The sequence below is a fragment of the Heloderma suspectum genome, chromosome 4 (genome assembly GCF_057233095.1).
Source record: "Heloderma suspectum isolate Gila_16-S chromosome 4, 16-S_ref, whole genome shotgun sequence".
NCBI lineage: Eukaryota > Metazoa > Chordata > Lepidosauria > Squamata > Helodermatidae > Heloderma > Heloderma suspectum.
In genome coordinates, this window is record NC_139461.1 from 315,497,442 (window position 1) to 315,510,611 (window position 13,170).

Here is a 13,170-nt window from a genome sequence, read left to right on the forward strand (position 1 = left end):
AATAAATTATTGCTTGAACCCTTCTGTTATTGGAATGTAAGAAGATGCCTTATCCTGAGACAGACCGTTGGTCCATCTGGGCCAGTACTGTTGACGCTGACCAGCAGCAATGGCTCTCCGGGGTTTCGGGCCCTACCAGGGACGCCTGCAGGGATCGAACCTGGGACCTTCTGCATGCCAAGCAGGCGCTCTGCTCCTGAGCCACAGCCCCACCCATGGTCCACACAGGAGCCCAGGGGGAAGGCAGGCTTTGAGGCATGGGGAAGGGGGATGCAGAAGCCCCTTTAGCTCCCCACCCACCTTGAGCTCCTGCTGTCTACATAGGTGCCTGTGCTCCTGTGGAGATTCAGGCAGGTGGAGATCTTGGGGGCAGGTGGGGGGCCCATGGAAGGGTCAGGGGGCACTATTGTTTTGCCCTTCCCTGTCCAGTTCAGAGTGTGGCTGCTGGGACAGGGCTGCTTTGCATTCAACGCCTCCAACTCCCCCCCCCCCCCGGACAGACTAAAGGGGCTTTTATCATCCTTGGGAAGTGGAGCTTGTGGTCCAGTTCAGGCACTTCCAACGAAGAAGAATTTAGCACCCAGGAGACCTATAGCAAGTAAAGGAACCAGTGAGCAGGTGTGCCTAGGATCTTTTGCACACCACAGAGACATGGCCCACCCCAGCTACCCCGCTGTAGCCCTCTGGCTCATGAGCTGGGAGGAATCCTGGCCCAGCCTAGTCTTGCTTTGGGCCAGCGGCTGATCCCTTCTTTCGAACCGGAGTGTTTGTTTTGATCCTCAGTGGTGCAAGGAGATTTGTCTTTATTGAATTTCAATATACTGCTTTCAGCTCAGCTCTCTAATTTATCAAGGCCGTTTGAGCCCAGAGTTTGCGCAAAACTCTGTTTTATGGCCAGTAGTTAAGCAAAGTGCACACATGTGGCGTTTGCCTGTGGTACTGGGGAGCTAGAAGACCCTTCCTTGAACCAGCTTCTCTGGGCAGCAAGAGACCCTACCAGCATGGGGGGTCTGCAGGGGCTGTGCACATTAATCTTCCTCTTGGGAACAGAGGCTGCAAGGGACAGTTGCGGTTGCACGGGGAGGCCAGATGCTGACCACGCACGGCAGCCTGAGAGGTGCCCGAAGCAGAGATGTGGCAGAGACAAGCACAGATGTCACCAGAGGACCCTGGAGGTGTGAGGCAGAGTCACCCTCAGGAGATGCCTTCACGTGCCTGGTGGAGGGCATTGCAAGCCTGAGCCAGTTCATAGAATCATAGAATAGTAGGGTTGGAAGGGGCCTACAAGGCCATCGAGTCCAACCCCCTGCTCAGTGCAGGAATCCAAGTCAGAGCATCCCTGAGATGGCTGTCCAGCCTCGTCTTGAATGCCTCCAGTGTGGGAGAGCCCACCACCTCCCTAGGTCATCGGTTCCATTGTCGTATTGCTCTAACAGTCAGGAAGTTTTTCCTGATGTTCAGCCGGAATCTGGCTTCCTGTAACTTGAGCCCATGATTCCGTGTCCTGCACTCTGGGATGATCGAGAAGAGATCTTGGCCTTCTTCTCTGTGACCACCTTCCAAGTACTTGAACAGTGCTATCCTGACTCCCCTCAGTCTTCTCTTCTCAAGGCTAAACATGCCCAGTTCTTTCAGTCTCTCCTCACAGGGCTTTGTTTCCAGTCCCCTGATCATCTTTGTTGCCCTCCTCTGAATGCTCTCCAGCTTGTCTGCATCCTTCTTCAAGTGTGGCGCCCAGAACTGGACACAGTACTCGAGATGAGTCCTAACCAGTGCTGAGTAGAGGGGAACTAGTACTTCCCGGGATTTGGAAGCTATGCTTCTATTAATACAGCCCAAAAGAGCATTGGCCTTTTTTGCAGCCACATCACATTGTTGCCCCTTCATGGATCACTGCCTTGTTGTGGCGAAGGGGCTTGCGTAACTCAGTGAAGCCATAAGCTATGCCGTGCAGGGCCACCCAAGACGGACAGGTCATGACAGAGAGTTCTGACAAAATGTGGTCCACTGGAGAAGGAAATGGCAACCCACTCCAGTATTCCTGCCAAGAAAACCCCATGGAACGTATCACAAGGCTAAAAGAGATGACGCCGGAAGATGAGCCCCTCAGGTCGGAAGGTGTCCAATATGCTACTGGGGAAGAGCAGAGGGTATTTCCAAGTAGCGCCAGAAAGAGTGAAGCGGCTGGGCCAAACCCGAAAGGACACTCAGCTGTGGATGTGTCTGGTGGTGAAAAGAAAATCCGATGCTGTAAAGAACAATATTGTTTAGGAACCTGGAATGTCAGATCAATGAATCAAGGTAAGCTGGAGGTGGTCAAACATGAGATGGCAAGATTGAACATCGACATCTTGGGAATCAGCGAACTAAAATGGACAGGCATGGGCGAATTTAATTCAGGTGACAATCATATCTACTATTGTGGGCAAGAATCCCTTAGAAGAAATGGAGTAGCACTCATAGTCAACAAAAGGGTGGGAAAAGCAGTACTGGGGTACAATCTTAAAAATGATAGAATGATCTCAGTACGAATCCAAGGCAAACCATTCAACATCACAGTAATTCAAGTCTATGCCCCAACCACCGAGGCCGAAGACGCTGAGGTTGATCGGTTCTATGAAGACCTACAACACCTTCTAGAACTAACACCCAAAAAAGATGTCCTCTTCATCATAGGGGATTGGAATGCTAAAGTAGGAAGTCAAGAAATCACCGGGATAACAGGCAGGCATGGCCTTGGTGTACAAAATGAAGCAGGACAAAAGCTAATAGAGTTTTGCCAAGAGAACATGCTGATCATAGCAAACACTCTTTTCCAACAGCACAAGAGGCGACTCTACACATTGACGTCACCAGATGGTCAATATCGAAATCAGATTGATTATGTCCTTTGCAGCCAAAGATGGAGAAGCTCCATACAGTCAGTAAAAACAAGACCTGGAGCTGACTGTGGCTCAGATCATGAGCTGCTTCTTGCAAAATTTCGGCTTAAATTGAAGAACGTCGGGAAAACCACTAAACCGTTCAGGTATGACCTAAATCATATCCCTGATGAATATACAGTGGAGGTGAGGAATAGATTTCAGGGATTAGACCTGATAGACAGAGTGCCTGAGGAACTATGGACGGAGGTCCGTAACATTGTTCAGGAGGCAGCAACGAAATCCATCCCAAAGAAAAAGAAATGCAAGAAAGCCAAGTGGCTGTCTGATGAGGCTTTACAAGTAGCTCACGAAAGAAGGGAAGCGAAAAGCAAGGGAGAAAGGGGAAGATATACCCAACTGAACGTAGAGTTCCAGAGAATAGCAAGGAGAGACAAGAAGGCCTTCTTAAATGAACAATGCAAAGAAATCGAGGAAAACAACAGAATGGGAAAGACTAGAGATCTCTTCAAGAAAATTGGAGATCTCAAGGGAACGTTTTGTGCAAAGACGGGCATGATAAAGGACAAAGAAGGCAGGGACCTAACAGAAGCAGATGAGATTAAGAAGAGGTGGAAAGAATACACAGAAGAACTATACAGGAAAGATCTGAATGTCCCTGATAGCCATGATAGTGCGATCACTGAACTTGAGCCGGACATCCTAGAGAGTGAAGTCAAGTGGGCCTTAGGAAGCATTACTAACAACAAAGCTAGCGGAGATGACAGTATTCCAGCCGAGCTATTTAAAATCCTAAAAGATGATGCTGTTAAAGTGCTGCATTCAATATGCCAACAAATCTGGAACACTCAACAGTGGCCACAAGACTGGAAAAGGTCAGTTTACATTCCAATTCCAAAGAAGGGCAACGCCAAAGAGTGTTCAAACTACCGCACAATTGCGCTCATTTCACATGCCAGCAAGGTGATGCTCAAAATCCTACAAGCTAGGCTTCAGCAGTATGCGAACCGAGAACTACCAGAAGTACAAGCTGGGTTTCGAAGAGGCAGAGGAACTAGAGATCAAATCGCCAACATTTGCTGCATCATGGAGAAAGCAAGAGAATTCCAGAAAAACGTCTCTTTCTGCTTCATTGACTACGCTAAAGCCTTTGATTGTGTGGATCACAACAAACTGTGGCAAATTCTTAAAGTGATGGGAGTACCAGACCACCTTACCTGTCTCCTGAGAAACCTGTACGAGGGTCAAGAAGCAACAGTCAGAACCAGACATGGAACAACCGATTGGTTCAAAATTGTGAAAGGAGTTCGACAAGGCTGCATATTGTCACCCTGCTTATTTAACTTATATGCAGAGTACATCATGAGAAATGCCGGGTTGGATGAATCAGAGGTCGGAATTAAGATTGCTGGGAGAATTATCAACAACCTCCGATATGCAGACGATACCACCCTAATGGCAGAAAACGAAGAGGATCTCAAGAGCCTCTTGTTGAGGGTGAAAGAGGAGAGTGCAAAAGCTGGTTTGAAACTCAACATTAAAAAAACTAAGATCATGTCATCTGGCCCTATCACTTCCTGGCATATAGAAGGGGAAGAAATGGAAGCAGTGACAGATTTTACTTTCTTGGGCTCCAAGATCACCGCAGACGGTGACTGTAGCCATGAAATTAAAAGACGCTTGCTCCTTGGGAGGAAAGCTATGGCAAACCTAGACAGCATAGTAAGAAGCAGAGACATCACCTTGCCGACAAAGGTCCGTCTAATCAAAGCTATGGTTTTCCCTGTAGTAATGTATGGCTGTGAGAGCTGGACTGTAAGGAAGGCTGAGCACCGAAGAATTGATGCTTTCGAACTGTGGTGCTGGAGAAGACTTTTACGAGTCCCCTGGACTGCAAGGAGGTCAAATCAGTCCATCCTAAAGGAAATCAACCCTGAGTGCTCATTGGAAGGACAGATACTGAAGCTGAAGCTCCAATATTTTGGCCACCTAATGTGAAAACTCCCTGGAAAAGACCCTGATGCTGGGAAAGACTGAAGGCCAAAGGAGAAGGGGACGGCAGAGGATGAGATGGCTAGATAGCATCACGGATGCAATGAATATGAACTTGAGCACGCTCCGGGAGAGAGCGCAGGACAGGAAGGCCTGGTGTGCTATGGTCCATGGGGTCACGAAGAGTCGGACACGACTGAACGACAACAACACATTGTTGGCTCATACTCAGCTTGTGATCTACAACAATTCCAAGATCATTCTCGCTTGTAGTGTGGTTGAGCCACGTATCCCCCATCTTGCACCTGTGCCTTTGCTTTCTTTTTCCTAGGTGCAGAACTTGGCATTTATCCCCGTTAAATGTCATTCTGTTGTTTTCTGCCCAGTGCTCCCGTCTATCCAGATCACTTTGAATTTTGTTTCTGTCTTCCAAAGTGTTAGCTATCCCGCCCAATTTTGTGTCATCTGCAAACGTGATCAGCATTCCCTGCCCCTCCTCCTCCAAGTCATTCATAAGCATGCTGAAGAGCACTGGGCCCAGGACTGAGCCCTGCGGCACCCCGTTCGTCACCTCTCCCCAGTTAGCAGCGAAGACCCCTCCACAGTGCTCACGCGGAAACTCCATGGCCACCACCGGAACCACCTACTGAGGAGAGCTTGAAACGGGGCCTCTGGCGAGCCAATGAGCTCAGGTCTAGAGCAGCTCCAAGCAGCAAAAGGCAGATAGGGGCCACCGCCTGGGGGCTTCCCGCCGCAATATGCTTGGCCCCCCCCCCCCGAGTCTTTGCGGACCTCCCCGCTTCCTGAAAACCTTTGTCAGGAGGAAGCCCTTGGCTGCGCTGCCCTCTCTCGACAGGGCGGGCTGCCTCCCTCAGCCCCCAGCCTCATAGAATAGTCATAGAATAGTAGGGCTGGAAGGGGCCTACAAGGCCTCGTTTTGCGCCACCTGCCAGTGGCAGAGCGGCATGGAGGACCGGGTGGGGGGAGCTGGCGCGAGAGCCACCCCCAACCCCAGAGCCAGCAGCTGACTGCAAAGGGCTCCAGCAGAGCCCTCGGATGGGGCGTTCTTCCTCCATAGACCAGCCATGACCCTCTGAGCCCCTCCAGCTCAATGGGAATTGCAAATTACGAAGTCATGAATTACAAATCAGGAGTTGTGAATTATAAATTACATGCATTTCAAAAACACATGATTTGTGAAGGATTCAGCATCTCTCGAGGTCCGTATGCTAATTCAAAGAGTCACCAGTAGCAATTCTGATCCAGCCCCCTTATGCACCATCAATTTTGGGGGCGAGGCTGCTGTTCCCCCGCCTGCAGCCAGCGGTACCGAGGCGCTCCTGTGGGGCTGGCTGTGGTCATTTCTGTGGCTCTCTGTCCCCACTCATGTCCTACTTGTGGGAACACGGATGGACCCTTGGCCTGATCCAGCATCAAGGCTCCTCTCATGCTTGCATGCGCCCCACTTTTGAGGGGAAGAGCCGCCTGCTCCTCCTGCACCTCTTCCCAACCGACCCCCCCTTGCACGCCCCACTCAGCCAGCTGAGCACACAGCTGGTGCCCAGCCTCTGGCCAGGCCCAGCCCAGGGATGGCCAGGGGCTTGCAGCAGGAGTGGGAGAGCCTCTCTGGCCCATGGCTACACTGCCACTGACTCCCTGCTCCTCTCCGAGGCAGGAGCCCCAAGCCGGCTTCCCTGCTGAGGGAGGCCCGTGGACCCAGCCCAGGGCAGGGGCTGTGGGGCTGCCAGAAGAGCTCCTCTCCCCGCTCCTTCGCTCAGCCCCCTGCAGAGCAAGCCGGACTCCAGGCCCGCTGTCACAGTGTTCAGATTGAGACCGAAAACTTGACCTTTTCCTGGGAGAAGCATCTCCTGACCTGGCTTTTGATGGAAAATAATCTCAGGCGAGCTGAGTGGCGTTCTGCCAAAGACAAACAGCCGTGCGGGCATGGGGGGGGTGCAAACTTGCCGCTCGTGCCTGGCCTTGGCAGGGTGGGCTGCTGTAGCCATGATCTAGGGAAGCTGCCCCAGCCCTGGCCCCAAAGGAAACAAACAGAAAGCACTCCAGGGAAACACTAAGTCCTTTATTTCCAGGTCCAAGAAAGACCTTGTGAAAAGACCAAAGATGAGCAACTCTGCTGGCTCAGAAACCAAAGCACAGCTGACACTGTCAAGCTCTCCCCGCAGTTGCCAGCCCCCCCCTCCCCGCTCGGGGGCTTGCCCCAATTTACAGCAAGAGGCAGCGGTGTGGGAGGACTTGCCACTGCTCGCTGCGGTGGGTGGGATGCTCGTGGGGTCCCCAGGCCAGCTGCTCCGCATAGGGTGGTGTGGAAGCCAGAATCAGATGCATACCCTGTTTGGCCCATGGCCTGTGAGGCTGGCTATCCGGTTGAACGGGGGTCAGGGCCACAGGGGGCTGGGGGAGCGCAATGTTCCTGAGGAGAAGCGGCAGCCTCCGCTCCTGCATTCAGCCCCCGCCTGGGAAAGGGGGTGGGGTGGGCCGCCCAGCTGCCCCTCCAAGACCAGCGGGAAGTCACAGTGAGGGGCCAGCAGGCCAGGCCAGAGGAGGCAGCAGGCAGGCCCCTGGCCCTGTTCATGGCCTGGGCAGTCGGGAGACCGGGAGGAATCCTGAGAACGAGCAGCTTGCCATGGCCACAGCTGGAGAATCGGGCAGGGTGGGGACGGCGGGGGAAGGCGCTGATCCGGAAAGCGGGGAGGGGTTGCGGCAGGTGCCTCTGGAAGGGGTTCCCCTGCGCCTGCCCTGTGCTGGGAGAGCCAGATGCCCAACGCATCCGGGGCCGTGCTGACACCCCAAAGCCCTGGGAGCCCTTGACCAGTCCCTGCCAATGGGGCCTCAGCAACCAGCAGGCCAAGGACAGCCTGGGCGTGTTTGGGGGGAGACGTGTGGTGAGCAGCAAGGCTGCCGGGCAACCAGTTCCCCCAGGAGACCCTCCCTCATGTCCTGACACGCAACGGGGGGGGCACCAGCTCCCCAGCAACCAGACACCACTGTGGCGCAGGGCCCTTTCTGGAGGGTGACAGACGGTCGGGCCACGCACCTCCCCCTCGTTTGGGGCTGGGGAGGGCACATGATGGTCGGAGCAGGGGACCCTGTGAGGCCCCCCTCCACCCCCACACAGACTGGTGCACCTTCTGGCCAGAAAAGGGCTGTGGGGCAGCCAGGCTATGTTGCTCCCTGCAAGGACAGGTGGGCAGGCAAGTGGGGGGGGGCGCCTGGTGGGCAGCAAAGGGAGGTGGGGGAGCCAGGGGGAGAAGGCGAAATGCTGTCTAGGCAGAAGACCCGGAGGACTGGCCCCCAAGGAGGTTGGAAGGCTTTAATCCAAAATGCCAGCTCTCACCCTGTCCCCTGGTACCACAGGAGCAAATGACCCAGGAGTGCCTGCTGGGGTTGCCACCGCCACCACGCCCCCTCCCAGACCATGTGCCCCCGCCCAGCTGAGGAGGACAGAGGGAAGCCCCACCAGAGGCTTTGGCGCAGTCAGCAGGCCAGAAGCAGTGGAAGCTCTTGGCAGAGATGCTGCTGAACAAATCAAAGCTCGTCAAATGTTGGGAACCTAGCGACAAAATCAATTTCGACAACAAAGGACTCCCCCACACAGATCTATTTAGATGATAATTTGCCAGAGAAGCCCTGGCTGGCACCAGGCGCTGCCTCAGCTGCGGAGGGGGAGATGGGCGGGGGGGGGGGGAGACGACGGACTGGGGCCGGGCCGGGCCGGCTCGCTCACTTGCTCCCTCCCTCGGCTGGCCTGGGCCTCCCTCGCTCCAAGCGGCTCCCCATCCCCGGCCCCGCCCCGCTCGCTGGGCTGCCTGGAAGAGGGCGAGGGCTGGACCTGGCGCGCCCGCACAGCGGCCCTGGGCAGCACGGCCCGTCGCACGCTTGGTCCGGGGAAGGGCTGCTGGGCTGGCTGGGCCTAGGACTCCTCGCTGTCCGCCCCCCTGCCCGGGCGCCCAGCATACAGCGCTGCCAGCTGCCGAAACCGGGGCCCCCAGCTGCTGAGGCGGGAGAAGTCCTGCTCAGAGCCGGAGGAGTGCGAGGCGATGGAACTGAGGGATGCCGGCGGGGAGTCGGGCCCCTCGAGGGCGTAGGCCTGGAAGGAGTCGTAGGGGGGCACGGAGGGGTCCTCGTCCGCCTGCCCCACCTTCCTGCTGATGTAGTCTCTGAAGAGGGAGAAGTCCAGGTCGGGGGCTTGGCCCCAGCGGGGCAGGGAGTGCAGCTCGGAGGGCAGGCTGGGGCCCCCCTCCCCGCCCCCTGGGGCACGGCTCACGTCGTAGAGGCTGCGCAGCGCCGACATGTCGTAGGCCTCGGTGTCCTGCTCGCCGCCCCCCTCATCGTTGTACTTGATGACGTTGTCCCGCACGTCCTCGTCCTCCTCTGAGGCCAGGTGGCCCCTGTGGTGGCGCTTCAGCGCGAGGATCAGGAGCACCAGCACTGAAAACCAGGCGGCGAGAGGGGGCCCTCAGGGGACGGGCAACACCGCCGTGCGCGGAGGGGGGGATGGGGGAGGGGCCCAGGAAGGCGGGCGGCGCGGCGCAGCGCAGGGCCGAGCCAGGCAGAGCTGCCCAGCCACGGCCTGGTGGGGGCAGAGCACGTGCTCCGCCAGAGGCACGCTGCCCCCGCGCGCGGAGGCCCCGAGCGGGAAAGGGAGGGCCACGCGCACGGACGACGCATGCAAGGGATACACCCAGTTTCGCAGTGCGCCACAGCCAACAGCCTTCCCCGAGCACCGGATGGGGCAGCGTGCTGCAGAAGGACGCTCGGGGCTGCCAGGCCACCGGGCAGGCGCCCAGGGCCATCCTCTGCAGCAGGTGCCGGGGGGCTGAGGGGCCTGAGCTGCGGCTGGCGAGCTGCGGCCCTGAGGCCAGTGGGAGGAGAGGCAGCGCAGCTGGAGGCGGCTCGGTGGCCGGGCTCCCTCAGAGCAAGGGGCTCTGCCATGACAGGGAGCGGGGCCCGGGGCGGGGGGGGGGAGGGTGGGCGGTGCTCCTCCTCAATATGTTCCTCCAGGGCACCGCAGAGGCTCGTTCCAAAACACGGATGGGGGCAAGAGGGGCGCCAGAATGTCTGGGCGAGGAGGCGCCGCCGGATGCCACAGCAGACGCTGCGGAGGTGGTGCAGAGCAGCGCGGGCGTGCTCAGGCCGCTCAGCCATTCCTGCCAGGGCCTCGTGCTGCTGAGGGCTTCCCACCTGCAGCCAATTCCTCCAGGAACTGGCCTGGGCTGGCAATGGTGTCCTCCACAGAAAAGACCTGTGGATAGAGGGCGTATGGGGACGGCGGGCGGCAGGATGGAAAGAGGGAAGGGGAGGTGGGCAGCAGCCCTGGCGGAAGCTGTGCAAGAGGAATGGCCTGGGTGGAGGCTCCCTAGACACTGCCGGGCTCCTGGCACTGCGCTGCCCCCGCCGCTCTGCTCCAGGGCCCTCCCCTGGAGAAACGCCCACCCCACCCCTAGGGAAGCCAGGAGCGCTTCGTCTCCCTACCATCCCCCTCCCACGGACAACAAATCCATGTGCCAGGAGCCGGGGGGGGGGAGGGGGACGTCTCCCTAGCAACAGGGAACCCTCTTGGCAGCCCCCGCACGACGGAGCCCGATGCCTGCCTGTCCAGACGCAGTGCAGGGCGAAGGGCTGAGCTGAGCGGGGGCGGACGGGCGTGCCGAGGGGATGCAGGGTGGGGCGGCGCTCACCCACGAGGATGAGGACGCACACCAGCAGGGCGATGAGGGCGCCGGGGCTGAGCGAGGCAGCCGTGATGTAGGCGGTGGCGTTGCAGGACTGTATGGAACCAGAGCTGTCGCAGCCACAGATCCGGATGGTGAGGGTCCCGGTGCTGCTGAGGGCAGGGGGTCCGCTATCCACCACCAGGATGGGCAGCAGGAAGATGTCCTGCTCCTGCCGGTTGAACCCCAGGTGCCGAGTGCGCACCGCGGCTGTGTTGTCTGCAGAGAAGGGAGAAAGCAGAGAGGGAGCCATCAGCACCATCCCCTGGCGGGCTTCTGCCACCTCAGCGGACCACAGTCCAGGCTGAGCAGCTGCACCCCCCGTGCTGCCCCGCCTGTGGCCAGCGCAGCCAGGCGCACCAGAGAGCGGCCGGATCTGTGTCGTGGCACTCACCAGGCAGCAACAGGTGCAGCAGCTGCCCCCAGGGAGCCATTGCAGACGACTACCCTCAATTCCTACCCCCCAAGCACCAATCCTCTCCTGCAGACAGCTACGAGCCCCCCTGAACCAAAGCAGAGGCAGCTGTGAAAGGCAGGAAAAGCACTCAGATGCAGAACGGGTGGAAAGGATGCCTGGAGTGGATGCCACAAGGGGGCACATGGCCCCTGGGGGTGGGACAGCCTGTCTGCCCAGCACTCAGGGGAGCCGGGGAGCCGCTCTGTCACACAGAGCACGTCCTGGCATGGAGAAAGACCCAGGAGAGGAGGCCTCCGCTCACCAGCCGCCAGCGTGGGCCCGGGCGCCTTCCTGGGGCCAGCCAGAGTGCTCCCCCCAGCTGGGCAAGCAGGCCCTAGCACCCCCCGCCCCCGCCCAGGACTCCCGCCCACAGGCACACTGTGGGTCACTCATTTCTCTACTTGTGGGGACTCCACCTCAGCCAGATATTCTGAGCACAGAAGCTGCATGGAAAGGCAGCCCCAACATCACTGCAAGGGGTCTTTTCTGCTAAGTCGCCCTCCCTCCCCTAGTGTGCCCCGCTGGGCCACATGGTGTCCAGTTTGGGGGCGGCACCTCCTGTAAGCACCGTGAAAACAATGCAGTGATTACTTGAAGCCAACGTGGATTTGCCAAGAACAAATCCTGCCAGACAAATCTGATCTCATTTTTTGATCAAGTAGCCTCCCTTGTGGACCGTGGGAATGCTGTAGACATCATATACCTCGACCTCAGCAAAGTGCCCCATGATAACTGGATGAGCAAACTAGCTCAAAGTGGGCGTGATAAAACAATGATCCAGTGGATCCATAGTTGGCTACAGAATCGGACTCAAAAGAGTGCTTATCAATGGGACCTTCTCCAACTGGGGAGAGGTAATGAGCGAGGTACCGCAGGGCTCAGTCCTGGGCCCGGTGCTCTTCCACATTTTTATTAATGACTTGGAGGAGGAGGTGCAGGGAATGCTGATCACATTTGCAGATGACACAAAATTGGGAGGGATAGCTAATACTTTGGAAGACAGAAACAAAATTCAAAGTGATCTGGATAGACTGCAGCGCTGGGCAGAAAACAACAGAATGACATTGAATAGGGATAAATGCCAAGTTCTGCACCTAGGAAAAAGACACCAAAGGCACAGGTACAAGATGGGCAATACGTGGCTCAACAACACAACAAGCGAGAAGGATCTGAGAATTGTGGTAGATCACAAACTGAGTATGGGCCAACAATGTGATATGGCTGCAAAAAAAGGCAAATGCTATTTTGGGCTGCATTAATAGAAGCAGAGCTTCCAAATCCCGGGAAATACTAGTTCCTCTCTACTCAGCACTGGTTAGGCCTAAGAATAGAGTACTGTGTCCAGTTCTGGGCACCACACATGAAGAAGGATGCAGACAAACTGGAGAGGGTTCAGAGGAGGGCAACAAAGATGATCAGGGGACTGAAAGCAAAGCCCTATGAGCAGAGACTGAATGAACTGGGCATGTTTAGCCTTGAGAAGAGATATGATAGGACTCTTCAAGTACTTGGAAGGCTGTCACAGAGGGGAAGGCCGGGATCTCTTCTCAATCATCCCAGAGTACAGAACACGGAATAATGGGCTCAAGTGACAGGAAGGCAGATTCTGGCTGAACATCAGGAAAAAATTCCTGACTGTTAGAGCAATGGAACCAGTTACCCAGGGAGGTGGTGGGCTCTCCCACACTGGAGGCGTTCAAGACGAGGCTGGACAGCCATCTGTCAGGGATGCTCTGACTTAGATTCCTGCACTGAGCAGAGGGTTGGTCTCGATGGTTTTACAGGCCCCTCCGAACCCTGCTTTTCTATGATTCTGTGAGTTGGTAGCAAGTCCTGTTTTTTAATACTTGCAAAACTATGTCCTTGTAAGGAGAAAAGCGGCACAGAAGCATGTGCTTGGGACAGAGCCTCTCTCCTCCCCACTTGCAGGAGGGAATGCAGCCCAGCCCATTTGCCAGGCCTGGATCCCTCCTCACATTGCAGAATGTCCTGGACGGTGATCTCTTGGTCAGCTCAAGACAGGCTAAGCCCGTCCTTGTGAGACATACCAGCCAAGCTGCCTCCCCTGGAGAGAACCAGTCCCAACAGGCCGGCAAGTGGAGCTTAC

At 56.7% G+C, this 13,170-nt stretch overlaps 1 protein-coding gene across 1 annotated transcript in view; it reads right to left on the reverse strand.

The window, feature by feature from the left end:
- Positions 1 to 6,934: 6,934 nt before the first annotated feature.
- The window catches only part of CDH22 (cadherin 22), a 142,597-nt gene continuing 136,361 nt past the window's right edge, over positions 6,935 to 13,170 (reverse strand). The window contains exons 11-12 of the mRNA XM_084854897.1: positions 10,574 to 10,825; positions 6,935 to 9,323 (exon numbers count right to left, since the gene is read on the reverse strand). Of these exons, the coding sequence (XP_084711023.1) occupies positions 8,806 to 9,323; positions 10,574 to 10,825 (770 nt within the window). The 3' untranslated portion in view covers positions 6,935 to 8,805. The remainder of the gene's footprint in view (positions 9,324 to 10,573; positions 10,826 to 13,170) is intronic.